Here is a 19,236-nt window from a genome sequence, read left to right as displayed (position 1 = left end):
GATATCATCTGTGCATAACTGAAACATTATTTGTGCAGTTTGACGGCTTCAGCTCTGGCTCCCAACTTTATTGCATCCACTAATTGAAGGTATTGTCTGTGCTCTTTAAGTATGTGTGCCCTGCGCTTGCTTATTTCCAACTTGACATCTGCAAAGGCCCGATTTTAATTTTTCTAACTGTTGTCTATGCATTTATCTAGTCCCCTAAGACCTTGTTTTTCTCTTGTCATACACCTGTTATCTCTTCAATGTCTCACATTGCTGAGGCCTGTCATTTTAGGCTCTGAAACCTCCATTTGTTTTTTTTTACATGATTCCTTTGTGCCGTGCACTCTTAAGTTGTTTAAGTTGTATAGCTTCCCTGGAGTAAATCATGGCACGGCTTCCGCAAATGATGAGAGCAGGTAAAGATACTGTGAGCTATCCAGACAGACGTGCCTTCCAAAAATGGGGTGCATAATCACAGCCAAGAACATATTGACTCTTTATACCTCCATCATCTCTCTTCCTGTCCGTCAAGGCTCACACAGAGATCCCATGTTCTTTACTTTGCTCAGGGCTGTCTCGACAAACATCTGCAGCAGATGTGAGAACAAAGGGGCATCTCTTGTGGTTGTCGCTCTGTTTTGGGACATACAGGACGGAGGATGACTCATAAATAAACATAGAAGCCGGTGGAGTACAAGGATAGGCTTGTTTACTGCTACATCACCTTTTCGGGTTTTTTTAGAACAAAGGCAAATAATTGGGCGGGAATTGTGTGCCACTGGCTTTGCTTTGTCCTACAACTTTCTCAGTGAAGCTGAAGCAAAGTGAGGCCGCTCACCGCCCCATGTTTCCCATCCCAGGCAAATATAAGAGAAGTAACACACGGCTCATTAACAGTCCATGCATACAAAGTACTGGGAGCATGTGGAATTGTCTTTTCTGTCTTGTTCTTATACTGCATTATTTGTGGTATCAAAAATGTTATCTGCCCTACTGGCCGCTAAGTGCTTCAGTGCCTCGCCAGTAGTAATAGGCACTATATAAATACAAATTGCAATTGCATTCTTTTTACTGTTTGTTGCAATATTTTTTTTTACGCTCTCCTTCTTTACCCATGCCAAGATGCTTTCTGTTCTCAAGGTATAGTGCACAGGGTTACAGTCGGCTGTTTTCCTGTTCCTTTGGTAGGATTAAAAGAAAGAGTTGTAGTGAAGCATTGGTAGCTTTTCTTGATTTACTTACATACTTTGAAGTATCCTTCACAGAAAACAAATCCAACACAGTAAGCTATCCACCTCCTTGTTTGAGCCTTTCTTTTGTGACAAATGAGGTGACTAGCCTTAAGCCAAGCCCTTATCTTCAGATTTTAAAGCACAAGTGTGCCAAGATGACATAATGCCTTATCATATAGAAATGTAGAGTGCATGTGAAAAACACCAACCTCTGACATGCAGATACAGGAAAGAAATCTTTTCCTCTCCAATATCTGGTTCTTCACAGCTTCACAACCTTTCAATTAGTATAGCAAGCATTAAGGAGGACAAGAGGGTGTCACTCGCCTCAGTGTAAGAGCCTCTGCACCATCACCTGTCCCACAATTGCTTCCCTCATAGAGTGGACATCCAAGCAGTATTTCTTCATGAAAGTGTATTTTATTTTCAAATAGCTAGAATTATAACTCCTCCCCTGAAATGCAGTTCTGTGGTTGCGCCCATTCCTCAGCTGGAATGCACTACATTCTTCCTGGCTCTCTCATGTTGCCTTTCTTCTGGAAAAAGCAATACACAAAGAGACCCTTTTGGCTGTGCCCTGTTCTGGTAAGAATAGTCCATTAGAAGATTGTCCAAAGGGTACAAAAATTGTGTTTTCCAATATTCTTGCTTTGTGTGTAGTGACCTATCCAACGGTGAAGAAGGCTATTCAAGGAATGTAGATAAACTCACCACTTAGAATGGAAATTTTTGTTTTTTTTAATACAAATCCTAGGTGAATCCTACGAACAACCTTGACTCTAAAGAATCTAGTGCACAACCTTTTTTGGGAAAACACTTTTCATTTGTAGAATAATCTGACAGAAGCAGTTGCAGTAATGCTGGGTTTTGCTCTTCATGGGAGCAGCGGATTCTTGGTTGTAACATGTGACTTGTTGCTTTACATTCATAGTGACTATTATGGCACCTCCTTTCTTTGGAATTGAACAAGGGCTCTGGGTTTGCCTGCCTGCGTCATGCTTCCAGAATAAGGTGACTGAAAGCCTAGGCCATCTCTAAGTCTCTTCAGACCATGCCCTGCTGCTTGTAGAAGGATTCCTCTGATAAGAAATACAAACTAGGGGAAGGTAAACTATGTTGTGCCTCATCTAAATGCATGAACCTATTTCAGATTAGAACGGTTCAATGATTAGTATACATATTGGCTTTATTATTCCAGATGTATTATAGGGTTATTGATTTGCCCTCTAGTGTATATATATCACCTATTTTTCGAAAACACTTTCTTCATTGTTTGGAAGACCTATGTGTGTCAGACTCTTGCCCGGTTCAAATGCCACAGTGGGTGAGGTACACTGACAATGAGAGTGAGGCGCCAATTTACTTTTTGCTTTTAGATATTAGAACACAACTTTTAATAGACTTACAGGACTTCAGTGACATAATCACTTCTTCCAAGATGGAGTTCCTGACTTGAGAAGGCTCAGCCTGAGCAGAGCAGGGCCAAGTTTCCACTTTAATAATAAAATTAAAAAAAGTAGCAGACAGAATGGCCAGAGACTCCTGGCACTAGATTGCAGAAAAAGGCTTGGTCTGTTAGCAGCCACGTGGCAGGGAAACAGAACCAGAAAGTGGACTTTCCATGCTGATTGTGTCAGACAGGAGAGTGGTGGGCAGCTGACTGATTGATGATACAAGGCCATAGGACCACCTCTCTCTTTCTGTCATCAGCCCTCCTTGAAATACAAATATTCCTACATGGGTGAGAGGTGAATTGCTTCAGCCTGCACAATGGTGAGGTAACATTACCTCCATCACGTCATCAACCAGTTGCTGCCGCCTCAGTCTTCACGTCATCAGCCTGCTTATATTATAGCCCAACCATCTGCCCACTGAAATTAATGAGCTGAGAGAGTGCCACTTAAAGGCTTCCCTATCAAAATGCGATGCCCACTAACACAAAAACGTTTACGGCTATTGGACGTAATCCCTAGATCTGCTTCCTCAACCTTTTCTTCAGAAATGACATTATCCTGCCAGGTGGATGCAAAAAGAGGATGCTGTAAAAATGAATAACTGTTATGTGGCACAGGCAAGGGACTAGGAGACGATACACACAGGTTGAAGAACCACCAGCTTTGTAATTCATCTTTCTACAGATGGCTCTTTCAAAGGTCTGAGTATATTAATTTGAAGGGAACAGTGCTTTGCTAGAAGTCTGTGACTGTAAAATTTATGGGCCCCATGCATTGCCAATAGTCCTTTTTAGGCCTCGCCTCTTGGAATCACTCTGGACTTTTTCGGAAACTCGTGCATGTACTGCACTATTTCCAATGAGCACTCTTGCATGTACGGCATTATCGCGCCCGCGCTTTGGAAACAGATGCGCCGCTGCTCGCTCCCACAAGGTAAACGCTGTTCATGGACTGAGCCTTGAAGCCGCGCCCCCGTTCCTCTTCCTCTCTCTGCACAGCACCTCCTCTTCCCCCTCCTACTCCCACTTCCTCCCTTCTTTCGATCTTGCTAGGTGTCCATCGTCTCCCCTCACCATGTCTTCCCCCTGCCACCTCTGTACTCAGACTGGATCGCAGTTTTTTCCTGTTTTATTCATATATATGTGTTCAAGGCATATGAGCTGCAGATTACACACTGTGCATAGATCGCCATCTGGTGTTGGGCCCGGATGTTTGCAGTTGTTTTTCTTCTTGGAAAGTCTTTGGAAGTCACGAGGTATGTGACTCCTCCTTTGGATCGTATTGCGCATGGGCTTCGGCTCCATCCTCAGATTGTTTTTTCCCGCCATCGGGCTCGGATGTGATCTTCGCGCTCCGGTTCCGAACAGTTTCCCGTTCTCCAATCGACGCGCAATCCTCACCCTAATTTGCGGTATTGTTTTCGATCGCGATCTCCACCCTCAACGCGGCTCATTGATCAAGACCTTCGATTCCAGTCGTCGACGATGGCCCTCGGGCCTACCCAAGCTCCGGTCCTGGCTAATGGAAAGGACTCCCTTCAAGAAGTGCCCTCGATGTGGGTCCAAATTCCCCCACACCGACCATCACGAAGTATGCAACCTCTGCCTCTCCCCTGAACACGAGGCTCGAGACTGTCCGGCGTGCAAGTCCTTCCGGTCCAAGAAAACCATTCGAGACCGAAGGGCACGAAGAACTATGGCACACTCGTCGACGGCGATTCCAGACGACATCTTCGGGGAAGGCGTCGACACTCCAGAAGGACAACACACCGAGGGCCTCGTCAGCGCCTCCGAAGCCGACGATTCAGATGTGGAGGACATCACTCCGGCACAGAGGGTCGTGAGTACCGAAATACCCCCCCCCCCCCACACCCTCGACGGCACCAACCAAGAACACTGCTTCCCACACCACACCTTCGGGACCGGTAAAGAAGCCTATTAAGCCTTCCGGCGGCTCGGGCTCGAGCCAGCCCACCGTCGGTGCCGAGAAACACCCCTCCGCACCAACGCCGAAAAAAGAATATGGCCTCCTCCTCGGCACCGAGCTCCATACCGAAACACTCAGCGCCGAAAACCAGCACCAGCTCCTCGGTACCGACACCGTCCCCGGAACTGAGCAAAAAACACAAGGCCATCGACACCCATATCTCGAAGCCGAAAACCATCTCGGAACCGAGTAACCAACCAGCCCTTTCCAAGCCGCATACTTCCAAACAGCGGACTAGTGCAAACTCTAAAACAAGAAAACCAACGTCCCCGATACCTTCGGCGCCGACGGACAAGCCACCCTCTGAAGAGCTTTTTACACCTGATCCATTGTAAAAAACACTGGTCAAGGACCCTAAAACCGGACATTTGATGCTCAGCATCAAAAAGAGACAGCTGGACAAGCCTGCCCCAGCTCCACCTCCAAAGAGGAAAGACTTTGCTACCTCCCCTTTGAGAATACCTTCACCACCTCCTCCTCCCCCTCCCCCTCCTCCACCTTCTCCCCCCACCTCATCATTCTCCCACACCCTCTCTGGATGATGATGATGTCTATGATGACATAGGGGACAAACCCCATGACCAACCTACAGGGGACCCCACTCCTACAGGCTCCCCAGACCCATGGGACGACTATAACATTCCTGACATTCCTAACGTCCCACAGGATGATCTCTACCCTTCGAGACCATCCCCACCAGAAGACTCATTGGGGTTCAACCACCTACTCCAAAGGGCTGCACACTACCACGGTGTGATCTCCATACCAACCCCGTGGAGGAGGACTTCCTTCTTGATACTTTCGACACCACACATAGGGCCACCTCCATACTGCCCATGCTCAACGGAGTTATCAAACACGCGCCGGAGGTCTTTAAAGATCCGGTCAGAGCCAGGGTCATTAACCCTCGCATAGACAAAAAATATAAAGCCGCCCCTACAGATCCCGCCTAGAGGGCCAGCACCACTAGATTCCCTAGTAGTGTCTACAGCACGAAAGCGAGCAAACTCCCAAGCATCAGGCGAGGCACCACCACCTGATAAAGAGTCAAAACTCTTGGACGCATCAGGCAAGCGCACTGCATCCCAAGCTGCCAACATATGGCGCATCGCAAATACACAAGCGCTTTTGGCAAGATACAACAGGGCACATTATGACGAACTAGAAGCCGTAATGCAACACCTCCCTGACAAATATAAAAATAGAGTAAATGAGTTAATTCAGGAGGGCAAAACCAGCACCAATACCTCCATCCGCTGTGCCCTAGATGCAGCTGACACCGCCTCTAGGGCAATTAATACCAGCATCTTCCTCCGTCGACATGCCTGGCTAAGGATTTCAGGTTTCAAACCAGAGGTGCAAGCTTCCATCCTGAACCACCCTTTTGACCAGGAACATCTGTTCGGACCAAAAGTAGATGAGGCCCTGGAAAAAATGAAGAAAGACACTAATACGGCAAAATATATGGGAGCCTTACAATCGCACCCTCCAAGGTTCTCTTTTCGCCGTTCTTCCTTTCGAAGCACATCCAGAGGCTACTCCTCTGACACCGCTTCCACTTCCTACAAAGCCCCTACCCAATCCACCTTTAGAAGGGGTTACCAAAGAGGCGGCTACAGGGGCAACAATAACAAAGGCAGAGGCAAGACAAACACCTCCCGCTCTGCCTCCACCCCTACCCAAGGACTTGCTTCCACTCCCCCAGACCATCCCACTCTGGTCGGGGCAGACTCCAAAATGTCCTTCTTGTCTGGACTACTATCACCTCAGACAAATGGGTAATTCAAATAATTCGGCCAGGGTACTGCCTCGAATTGACATCTACCCCCCCCCCCAGCATTCCACCCAAACAACGCCCCATGTTACAGGAAGATTTAACATTACTAAAGCAGGAAGTAATCTCCCTCCTGCAAAAGGGTGCGATAGAACCAGTGCCTACCAATCAACAAAATATGGGAGTTTACTCCCTATATTTTCTCATACCAAAAAGGGACGACACTCTAAGGCCTATCCTAGACCTCAGACCCCTAAATCAATATATACACTCAGACCATTTCCACATGGTCACACTCCAGCAGGTACTTCCACTGCTCTCCTAAAACGACTTCCTGGCCACGTTAGACCTCAAAGACGCCTACTTCCACATTCCTGTTCACAACGCTCACAGGAAGTTTCTCAGATTTGTAGTGGACGACCAACACTACCAATTCAAAGTGCTCCCCTTCGGAGTCACCACAGCACCACAGGTGTTTACCAAGTGCCTAGCGGTAGTGGCAGCACACCTGCGACGGCAACACATTCATGTCTTCCCATACCTAGACGACTGGCTCATAAAAGCCAGCTCATACAACCAATGTGTGCAACACACCCAAGCCACTTTCCAATTACTTCATGACCTGGGCTTCACAATAAATCACATGAAGTCCCATCTGCAACCATCCCACGTAAAGCTATACCTCGGTGCCACCATAGACACCGCAAAAGCGCTAGCCTACTCCAGTCCGGCCAGGATAGCAAGCATTCATGCTCTCCGTGCCAAATTTCAGCCAGAACACACTCTTCCAGCTCGAGTGTTCATGCAACTAATAGGAATGATGGCCTCTTGCATATTCATAGTACCCCACGCAAGACTACAGATGCGTCTTCTCCAAGAGTGCTTAGCGCGCCAATGGAACCAGGCCCAGGGTCAATTGACAGATCTGGTGTTGGTAGACGGTCGGGCCCATCGCTCTCTGCAGTGGTGGACCACCACAAACCTTTCCAAAGGGCGACCATTCCTGGACCCGGTTCCTCAGATAGTACTGACAGCAGACGCATCGCTCTCCGGCTGGGGAGCTCACCTATTACATCACACCATGCAGGGCAGGTCGACACCTCAACAAAAGTTACTCCACATCAACTATCTGGAGCTACTAGCGATATTCTTAGCACTAAAAGCCTTTCAAACTCATGTCTCAGGCAAGGCCGTCTTACTCCGCACCGACAACATGACAGCCATGTACTATATACAGAGACAAGGCGGGACACACTCTCCGCAGCTCTCTCAGCTAGCACAGAGCATATGGAGATGGGCCATACCCCAAAAAATCTTTCTCCTAGCCCAAAATGTCCCAGGAGTCCAAAACACTATGGCAGATCTGCTGAGCAGACAAACACAGCAAATTCACGAGTGGGATCTCCATCCACAAGTTCTTCACCCGTACTTTCAAATGTGGGGGCATCCGCAGGTAGACCTCTTCGCCACCCACGAAGACACCAAATGCCCAAGCTTTGCTGCCAGATATCCACACCCATTGTCCAAAGGCAATGCGATATGGATGAATTGGTCAGGCAAATTTGGGTACGCTTTTCTGCCTCTCCCACTCATTCCATTAGTGGTGCGCAAACCACAACAGCACTCCCTCACGCTCATACTAGTAGCTCCAACTTGGGCCAGACAACCGTGGTACACCACACTGCTGGAACTATCGGTAGTACCGCACCAAACATTACGCCTCTCTTCACGCCTCTTAACCCAGAACCATGGAAAGATCAGGCACCCGGACCCAGCTCAGCTCAACCTTGCGATCTGGCTCCTGAAATCCTAGAATTCGGTTATCTAAATCTTCCTCCTGACTGTATGAACGTCATTAGAGAAGCTAGGCGACCTACCACAAGAGCTTGCTACGCAGCCAAGTGGAAACGTTTTGTGGTCTATTGTCACAACAATAACTTCAATCCCCTATATGTGTCCATTCAACACATCATAGGCTATTTACTACACCTACAAAGATGCAATCTAGCCTACACGTCTATTAGACTGCACCTTGCAGCCATAGCAGCTTATCTACAAAACAGGCAACATCTATCACTCTTTAGAGTACCTGCCATAAAAGCCTTCATGAAAGGCCTCAAAAGAATAATCCCCCCCCAGAGTGCCACCCTCACCTGTGTGGAACCTAAAAATCGTTCTCACCTGACTAATGGGGCCTCCCTTTGAACCTCTACGCAAATGTGAACTTCAGTTCCTAACATGGAAAACTGCTTTTCTTGTAGCCATCACTTCCCTCAGAAGGGTCAGTGAGATGCAAGCACTCACCATTCAAGAACCTTTTCTGCAAATGCACCATAACAAGGTTGTTCTCCGTACTAATCCAAAATTCCTCTCTAAAGTCATTTCTCCCTTTGCACCTAAACCAATCTGTGGAACTACCCGTATTCTTCTTGCAACCACAGACCGTTGCAGAAAGAGCTCTCCACACATTGGATGACAAACGAGCCTTACTCTACTACATCGAAATAACACAACCCTTTCGTAAGACCAAACAACTGTTCGTTTCTTTCTCACCACCACATAAAGGCAACCCCATCTCCAAATCTGGGATAGCTAGGTGGATTGTCAAGTGCATTCAGATTTGCTACCACAAAGCAAAACAAACGCTATCTGTTCCCCCTAAAGCCCACTCTACACGTAAGATAGGGGCTTCCATGGCATTCTTAGGGAACATCCCCCTAGATGATATCTGCAAAGCAGCTACATGGTCAACACCGCACACTTTCACTAAACACTATTGTGTAGATGTGCAAACTAAGCAACAAGCTAGTGTGGGCCAGGCTGTACTCAAAACATTGTTTCAAACCACTGTAACAGATACTGGTGGTCGCCGCTAAGGATGGGTACTGCTATATAATCTATGCACAGTGTGTAATCTGCAGCTCATATGCCTCGAACGGCAAATGCTACTTACCAGTATGCATCTGTTCTTGGCATGTAGAGCTGCAGATCTACACATGCCCACCCGCCGCCCCGGCTACCTTTATCTGTTCCAGTTTATCTTATTTAGATACAACACACATGGGCATCTTCACTATTTATTACTACGCTCCATCATTTCCCTGCTGGCGAAATACGATCTGAGGATGGAGCCGAAGCCCATGCGCAATACGATACAAAGCAGGAGTCACATACCTCGTGACTTCCAAAGACTTTCCAAGAAGAAAAACAACTGCAAACATCCGGGCCCAACACCAGATGGCGATCTATGCACAGTGTGTAGATCTGCAGCTCCACATGCCAAGAACAGATGCATACTGGTAAGTAGCATTTGCCATATATATATATATATATATATATATATATATATATATATATATATATATATATATATATATATATATATATATATATATATATATATATATATATATATATATATATATATATATATATATATATATATATATATATATATATATATATATATATATATATATATCCTACAAAACCAGAGAAATTCCACCATTATAGTTAGTTCAGCTAACTATAACTCGCGCCCCCGTAATGCACTGCTGATGACATCACATATTACATCACTCACTTCCTGGTTCGAAGTGTTAGCAGCCAATCAGAGGCAAGCTTGTGCTCGGGAGTTAGGCCCCACCCAGATATATATATATTTTTTTCCTTTAATATCTCAAAAACTACTGAACGGATTTATACCATTTCAACAAAAGCATGCTTTCTGGACCAAGACCTTTCTCCCTGTCAAATTTGGCGTAATTCAGTTTAGCAGTTTGACCTGTAGCCTTGTCTAAGGTTTCCTATGGAAATTGCATGGAGAAAACACGTTTTGGGACCCCCCTTTTTCTCAGCCCCCCCTTGACGAATCACCCCTAAACTTTCAAGATAGAAGCTGATCTGAAAAAGAGTAACTTTTTGGAATATTTCGTAAAGATTCGTCGAATGATGCCAAAGTTATAAGCACATCAAAAAATGCTTTTCCTATGGAAGCTAGGTTCTAACTAGAACTATCTACTGGTGACCGCCAGTAGATTGATTTTTTATATATATATATAATTTCTGCTACTTTCTGTTTGGCTTTCCTAATCTCTTTATGCTCTCTTCGGTGCTGCTCATTTTAGTGATCCTCATCCGTTCAATACCACTGCCTCTCTTTCTGCCTTGTCTCCCACTGATTCACCACCTTATTTTCCTTCACTTCTTCCGTGACGTACGTGTATAGCCCACTTTTACCATAATTTGTATCTTTCTTATTCTACCTACTCTTGCCCCGTCTACCCTCCTTGCTTCTTACTTAAGTTTTGACCCACCCGTTCTTCCGTATGGCTTTTTTTTTTTAACTGCACTTCCTCCATGCCTGCCCCGCTTCTCTCTGAATCTGTGCATATGCACCTGGTTTCCTCCACCTCTGTGCACTCCCCACTTACCTGTCTATGTGCTCCCTTCTGCGCATCCCATGCCATTTATGTCCCTTCTTCCAGCTATGCTCTGCTTTAACATCTGTCCCCACTTTCCTCTGGCTCCCTTTCCCCAGCCCCATCTTGCTTCTGTATTATTTGGCCTTTGCTTTCTTGTTCCACTTCCTATTCCCCGCCCCTTTGTTTCTCTTCCTCCTCCTCTCTGCCACAACCTCACTTTGCATAGACCCCATTCAAAACTGTCTTGTCATCAGCCTCTCCTCTCCTATTTTCCTTCTCTTTTTGCCTCCTATTTATGCCTCTTTGCCCTCTTCTCTCATCCTATTTCTGGCCATTGTTGTGCTTTGAGGAATGTTTGCAGGCTCCAGGCAGACTGTCTGGGATGGGTATGAGAGGAGGCCTGGGTGGCTGTATGGATTTAAGGGGGGTGCCGATGTTATTCCCAGTTACCTACAGCTTTGTTTGCATTCCGGCTGTCCCGACCCAATCCTTGAATTCGCATTGGTGCAGGGATGGGAATCGCGTCAGTCGTCGTACTCATGGCCATAGTTGGAGATGAAGGAATGTCACTTGCCTTGTTTCCGATGATAAGTGGGAGTGATCCCTATTCCCCACCCCACAGATCCCATGAGTACAATAATGGTCGGGGTTGAAACTATCACCGTTGCCACTCCCTACCTGTATCAGTCGCTCCGACACAGGCCCATTATCGTTGCCCATTTATTAATAGTACCCGACTTGGCAGCACGACTTGTGGTAAACAAAAATGATTATGGGTTATGCCTGCCAGAGTAGCCCTCCCAAGTGGCGGAGCGGTTTGTTGCGTATTGATTACGTCACGTGGTGACATGGCGCCTCCAGCACGACTCTCATTCTTATTTTCTGACGTAGTAGTTTACATGCGTACTGTGAAATACGCATGTCGTCACACGTTTGCAGTTTGGGGAGCTGTAAGAGATATCAAATGGCTCCTGCGTGACCTATGTTTACTTTGCATATCATGGAAACCTGTTGCATGGCTAAACACTTATAAGGTCACAAAGGCGAGACCTATTGGCTATGCCATTGCTTGTTTAAAGGAGATTTGAAGAGGGCCATGCTTATCTGCAAATCTGAGTCCTTTTTTAGACATCTGAACAACATAACTTGTTGCCAAATGTCATCGTCTCGAGATGAGAAGAATGGCAGACTTTGGTAGAATGCCTACTCTAAAAAATTTCAAGAGACTCACATCTGAAAATACACATTTTTGGTTGGGCTTTTGTCTGTAGGTTTGAGGAGACCAGTGTTCTGCAAACGTGCTTGGGTAGAGCTTTGAACAGTGTGATTCTTTGCAAGAGGTGCTTGCCTGAAGATTAGCAGAAAGACTAGTCTATTGATTTAAGTAGGCTGATTCTAGATGTCGCCTGTGGGTTTGATGTTCCTCCTACCTTTCAAGCTTACCTTTGACAATAAGTTTAAAGTGACTGATTTTTGGGTAAATATGTACAGTCAGATTCCTTGTTTGTGATTTTCACCCCATCAAAAGACTGCTCCTTTGTCGGCATTCCCTTCCATTTTTTCAGAGAAGTGAGTCTCGATAAGATACCTTTTCCTCAGACATTGGTGAGATTTGTAATGTGTTAGAATTGCTTTCTCTTTTAATGTCTATAAGGGGGCCACATCGCAAGAATATGCTAACACCGTAATAGAACTTCTGACATATATTCAAGAGTGACCCTAGTTCAGCGCATTCTGATGGCCCCAAACTGAAGTTAGGAGGAGTTAAGAAATCATGTGGAGATTCCACCTCTAAAAAACATAAAATCTGTGAATTTGGTGTTTGTAAGCAAATTTTATTTTCTAAGGCTGGAAATGCCGGCATGAAGAGGAATGTTGGGGCACGTGTTTCTTGTCTTTGGTAGTTTTCTATTTATTATTCATGATTATTGTTGGTTATTCATGATTATCTGGTCTTGATAAAACAGTAGTATGCCCATTTATGTTGCTCCTGCTGGAATTCCGGAGCTGATTGATTGGAGGTCCTAGGTCAAGCTGAAGATGTAAACTGGTGTCGCGCTGTGTTGAAATGGAAATCAGGGTGCAAATAATATCCTACAATAATGGTCCAAGAATATGTGACAAACTCCCTCATGGTGGAACAGTAGACTGTCCTAGAGAGTGCGAAGTTCTGGTAAAATGGCGGCAGACAGAGGCTGCCCCAGAAACTTCACAATTGTCTCTTAAAACTCATGATATTGTCCAATGTACTTGGAAACATACACTTTTAAAGGAATACATAAGCATCACCCTAATTACCTACTGGAATCGTGATACAGATAAAGGACACCCCTACGCCTGTTGTGCAATAGACAACTAATCACCCAATGTATAAAAATAATGCCCACCCGTACACTTAGAACTCTATAATATCAACTATTGTATCTTTTGATATCTGTATTATCTTTTTTATATTTAAAAATCTGAGAAGGTAACATTTCATAGTAATTTATTATGTGACCATAATTTGATTTGTTTATACTCCTTTTTTTAATGTATTGTTTATAAACTGACATGTACTTCTCAATAAACATATACCAAAAAAAAAAGAACTCTATAATAATCTCCTAAGCAAAACACAATTTACCTTCACTCTAATATACACAACCTACTCTACTAATCTCACACAAACACCAGCAAACATCAGACTTGTTTGATATTTTGCTCATTTCCACAACAAAGGGCACCCAGGTAGGGAATTCATACAGTGCTGTGAAAATTGCCATTAACCCTATATAAATGAGAAGAACATAACAAATTGTAAATATGTTAATAGGAGGAGTTAAAAGTTAACAGTAAGCACAATTTTTGTCTGCGTTTCTTGAACTATGTGTACCCTGTGACCCTTCAAATAGTTTAGACATTCCAGTGACTATATTTATTGTAAATCAACAGACACATGGTTGTTAGTTTAGTCTCTGCTGTCTCACTTGAATGTTTAACTTACTTGCAGTGTTTTGCACTACAGATGGTTGAAGAGTTCTCTGGAACTTCAGCTTTTATTCACATCTCATTAATATCTTTTAGCTTGTTCACAGTCTTTGACGTTTTTGAAAGAGACTGTAGTTATAGATTCCTTACCTTTAGAATACCCGCCCCCCCCGGCGTCAGACTAGATCCAGAGATCATTTTTTAGCAGTACCCCTGCGCGTCTGTAGTTAGCGGTGTCAGTCGACTTCGCGTTCGTTGTGGTTGCCGGAATAAAGCGGAGTCTACTTAGACCCCACTCCTGCACGCTGGCGTCAGTTCTTTCTTTTTCCGCGACAGCCTAGCACAGATCCGGAGAGAGCTTGCCCCTTAGTCAGTTTTTGACTAACCTTTTTCGACATTTTGTTGATGCCTTTTTTGAGTCTTCAAAACCCGGTGCACGTGGGATGTCTCTTCGCCGCACCGGATTCAAGCCTTGTGACTCCTGTCACAAGCTGATGTCAGTCACGGATCCGCACCTCATGTGCCTCTGGTGCCTGGAGCGTGACCACGACCCAAAGTCGTGCTCCGACTGTCGGGCCATGAACCTTAAGTCTTTGAGGGAGCGGTCCCGAAAGCTTCTGGAGGCCCGGCAGTCGTGTTGCTGTAGTGGAAATGTTGAGGTTTATAGTGTGATGAGATGATGGAGATCTATTTATGTATTTAATAGCGGTGCTTACCAGCGTATATGTGAAATAATTGCAATTTGGAGCATTGATCTTTCATGGTCAGACAAGCTTATAGGACCACTTCATAAGTGCAGTGCGGTACAGTATAGTGTAACTGATACAGATGTTAGGTGTTCAAACTGAAAGTATTATGGAAATTTCCGTTTTTTATACATGTCCTCTGTGGTACTCCATGTCAGGAACTTGGAAGACCTCTTTTGTGAAATGAAGTATTTGAATGCCCCTCATATAAAAGTGAAGACAACATATATGAGTATAAAAGAAAGCATATTTCCTTTTGGTTTGGGTGCTGTATTAATTAAACAGGGTCTGCATATTTCATAACCTACTTTTACAAGGTCTACATAGGCGTATTGCTTATTTTCGATGTAGGTGGGAACAGCGTGAGCTGACTAACAGGAGGGTGTACTACGTGGACCACAATACTAAGACCACAACATGGGAAAGGCCTCTTCCTCCAGGGTAAGTTATGTTGCAATTCTAGTTTTAATCAAGTTTGTCAATCAATTGTGATACATCATTACTTCAAATTCTGATACCTGAGTGACCAAAAATATGCACAATTGGAGGTGTTCTGCACTTTTGCTGTAGCGCGCAAACCTTTGGATAACCTAGCATCACCTAGACTCTTGGTTCTCATATTTTCTTCTGTTTATAACTTTGCATTCTTTGACACACTAGGGCTTAGGTGCACTAAAATCACTTTAAGCAGCTACACTAACTTGTGGGTTTGGGTATATTATCAAATACCGCAAGGTGGTACAGTGGAAGGATTTCTTCCTGTTGACAGTTCCTCTGTCGATTTCTGTCTCTGAGTATGCCCTGGTTTTATGGTTGGTGTGTGGGTCATCTTACTGACAGTGGGTTCTTTATATTGGGTGGGGTGAGCGCCCTTCCTGAGATCTGCATGAATTATAATATTATGATCATCAATGTTCTCTTTAGTCCTGTCAGTGTATTCCATCAATGTAGTTCATAAATCATTTAGGACTCAACTCTTCAGTTTACTGCCAGTTGGTCCAAAATATATAAAATATTTCATGCTGGCATACTTAGATTCTGTTTTGAAGATGTGTGTTTTCCTTTGGCTTAGATGTATATAAATATGTTTGCTCTTCCTGGTTGCACACCTAATTTACCTGAGAATTGAAAGGCATATGTAACCTTTAATAACATTTCTCGAATTAGTTCTATTGTAGTTTTACTAGGGTAAAATATAACTGTATTCCTTGAGCTCGAACACATAGTGACTTGTATAAGTTTGGCTTGAATACAGGTAAGTTAATGGATGTTCCTGGGAGTGCCTTTGTGGGTTTTCTCACTTGGGCCTGCCTTGGAATAACCCTTACTTTGTTATTTAACCAAGTAGAGACTTATTTGTCCGCATCGGGGTCCAAGCAGCCCTAAAGGCTCCAAGGCTAGCCTGTGTTCCCAGTTCTCACTATCTTCCTGTTACAAGTAGATAGAAGGGGTAAACACAGATCCTTAGAGGTTGTCCCACCAGACTGAGGCTGTGGCTCTTTAGACATTACAAGGAGTAGCCTGGGAGATTACGCTTGCTCTAATCCAACACTCACAGACGTTTGTGATGTCACACTGTAGGACATAAAGGTGCAGATCAGCTAAGGGAGAACTTGTGATGGCTACCTTTTCACTCCAGGATTGCCCCCCACCCCCAATAGGGTTAGAGCTTTTTTCTACAATTGGTAAGCCAGGTGCATTGACCTTTCTACAGACCTGAAGAATAAAGACTTATGACTGCCCCGCTGATAAATTGTAAGATGCAGTTCTCACTTATTGCTAGTCCTTGCTGAATTAACAGCTTGATACCAGTCAAGGAAGCCAGGCAGTTCTTAGAACCCCCCTCCCTCTATTGCATACCCTTTTTCCTGTTATTTGAGGCCCAGGTATTTATGTGGTCAGGGAGACGGGGGGGGGGGGCACAAGAGCCCCCAACGCAAAGACGTGAGTCCTTAAACCTGACTCTAAAGCTAGTGTAGGAAGAACTGTGGACCTACCTGCACACAGTGTAGCATTCCACACAAACTGAACCCTGGTGTACTGTATTTAGTCACCAAGGTTTATGAAAATCCATTTAGGTTGTGTGCCTGGTATTGTCCAAGCATGGGTGAGTGGTAAACTACAGCCAAGAAAAAACGCATTGTTCTGTGAATTATTGATAGAGCCATCATTCATCCGAGAAAGATATGATCTCCTTGCACTGGAGAAGTGCCTTGGCCTTCTCACATAAAGACTGAATCCACAAAGACTGTCCATTATCAACTCCTGCAGCCACAGACCAAACCTGAGGAACTGTTTGGTTTCTTTCCTTCTTCTGTGCTCAAGGAGACTGTCCCAGTTTAAGTGAACTCACAAAATACGAATGGTCCCAAAAAGGCTCCACTGTGGCCCAGTGTCCTCTCATGAACCCATGCCTTTGCTGGCAGTTTTTCTCTTCTGTTTCTTCATTACTGCTGGCTGCTGCCAAGACTCTTAGAACTCTTAAGACATTTTGACATCGCTTGTACCTTTTGCTCGCTTGATTGATTTTTGCTCCCTAACAAGACTGAGTAACAAGGTAAACGTCTTTTCTGGTCACAGCCACCTTCTTTAGCTGCCCTTAATTCACTTAAGGGTCAGACTACCTGCCTAATCCCTCTGGAGCTAAGCCATTGCCTCCATTCACAAGATTATTTAATTACTGTGTTCCCAACACCCATTTGAGTCGTGCATCTGATGATTCGATGCCCTCTCCTCTTCACAATATAAGTAGCTATGTGCCTGGTTGCCTTTGCTGTACTATAAAAAAAAAGGGTTTGTAAAATGCATGCTTGACTCTCTTAAGTTCACTTTTGTTACATTTTTTAGATGGGAGAAAAGGGTGGACCCTCGTGGCAGATATTACTATGTTGATCACAATACAAAAACCACCACCTGGCAGAGACCAACAGCGGAGTATGTGAGAAACTATGAGCAGTGGCAATCTCAGCGCAGCCAGCTGCAAGGCGCCATGGAGCATTTCAGCCAAAGATTCCTATACCAGGTAAGAGAATTTTAGGTGGGAGACAGGTTACTGGGCATGAGAAGTGTTTGCAAGGTGACAACTGATGATATAAAATAAGCAAAGGCACACATTGACAGGTGTGAAGAGCATCAGTGACAATAGAGAACCGAAGAATATATTTCTGTGATGCGTTCTGGGCATATGAGAAATCGTGGCAAGTTGAGAACTGGGTGGAGCGGGCAACGTGCCAAAGATTGGCACCAACGATGGCAGCAGTGCAGGCAAGAGGAGTGCTGGAGAGAGGGAGTTGAGCACAGACCGGAGGGAAGTACAGAGGAGTTGGAAAGGAACAGGCTATAGAAGACTATTGTTGCTAGGTTGAGCCGAGGCCAGAAATAGTATGCTTAGGTTGGAAGAATATGGGCCAGAGACTGGTTTTGGGAGGAGCACAGATTCGAGATGTGTTTCTATGGGTTAGAGTAGATCTTGCTGGAGACATATACTGTGCTATAAAAGAAACATACCATGGAGACAACTACTAGGGGAAAGTAGAGCCTAGACCACAGGTAAATACAGATTTGTGAGAGACTTAAAACCCTTGGAAGAGTTATAAGGTGCTGTTAAAATGTTTGGGATGAAGCACTTCAAAGGAGCTCAACTTTCAAAATGTACCAAGTTAATAGCTCTTCACAGGAAGGCTGACAACATGGTGTTTGCACTTAGGTACTCTTTTTCCCAAGGTCAGCTAAGGAAATGTTTGTAATCAGAAAGAACCCTTGGCATAAGTCAATGATGAATGCATATTCTAATTTTGTGCTATGCCAGATTTCTCTTCCTGTCTGCTGGGCATGGGGCTAGAACATTTTTTTAACAATAAATCACCAACTCAAATGGTAGCTCTGTTTGATGGCTCAGTATACACACTCTGCTTCCTAAAATAATCCCGTCGCTTGTCACCCTTGAGTTCTTTTCTATCACTCAGTGGAGTTGAATACTTCTATGCAAAGCTCCTTTGCGCCTCTTCATGATTAAGATTTCTTATTTATTTTCTGTGGCTTTTCTTTCTTTTTGACCCTCAGTCTTCATAAGGTTGTTAACTTCATTGTGCGGTTCTTGGTTCCTGATTATGGCCAAACGTTGACTTAAAAAAATTCCTTCTCCATCTAGGGCCATTGGGAGTTTTTTGCTCAAAAGAAGAATATATAAACAGGTGGGCCTTCATTTTTAGCAGTCCCTATAGGGTGATTACATCTTTCATAATAAATTGTTCTCTGAATTGGGGAAGGACTCTTGTGAAAATTGTGGACTGGTCTGTACAGATCACTCCGATGGGTTATATTTCTAATATCAAAGTCCACTCCAAAGATGCCTAGATGGTGTTCTGAGGCATTCTAAGAGCCTCGCCGCTATGTGTGGCCTGTGGTACCTTTGGAGATCAAGGCCAGAGCAGTTGTAAGGTAACATGAAGAATTTCATACTGGTTGTGGTACTTTAAAAACCTAAAGCCATTGTTGGACAGGCTATGTAAATGATTTATATTTACATCATTTGTATGCAAAGATATCTCGGAATTCTATCATAGCTTGTGTAGCAACATTAGACACTGCAGCACAAAATACTGTGTGGAGTCAGAACCTCACTCACATCGATGATGCCACTCAAGTACCCTATGATGCCAT

General features: G+C 44.4%; 1 protein-coding gene across 2 annotated transcripts in view; it reads left to right on the top strand.

Moving 5' to 3' along the window:
- WWP2 (WW domain containing E3 ubiquitin protein ligase 2) overlaps positions 1–19,236 on the top strand; it is a 462,541-nt gene that overhangs the window by 323,970 nt on the left and 119,335 nt on the right. For both annotated transcript variants that reach the window (XM_085639040.1, XM_085639039.1), the window contains exons 7-8: positions 14,926–15,015; positions 17,422–17,596. In XM_085639040.1, the coding sequence (XP_085495166.1) occupies positions 14,926–15,015; positions 17,422–17,596 (265 nt within the window). The remainder of the gene's footprint in view (positions 1–14,925; positions 15,016–17,421; positions 17,597–19,236) is intronic.

The sequence above is a fragment of the Triturus cristatus genome, chromosome 12, assembly GCF_964204655.1.
Source record: "Triturus cristatus chromosome 12, aTriCri1.1, whole genome shotgun sequence".
In the NCBI taxonomy this organism is placed as follows: Eukaryota; Metazoa; Chordata; class Amphibia; order Caudata; family Salamandridae; genus Triturus; species Triturus cristatus.
Note: the sequence above shows the minus strand (reverse complement) of the source record. Positions and strands in the feature narration are given on the sequence as shown.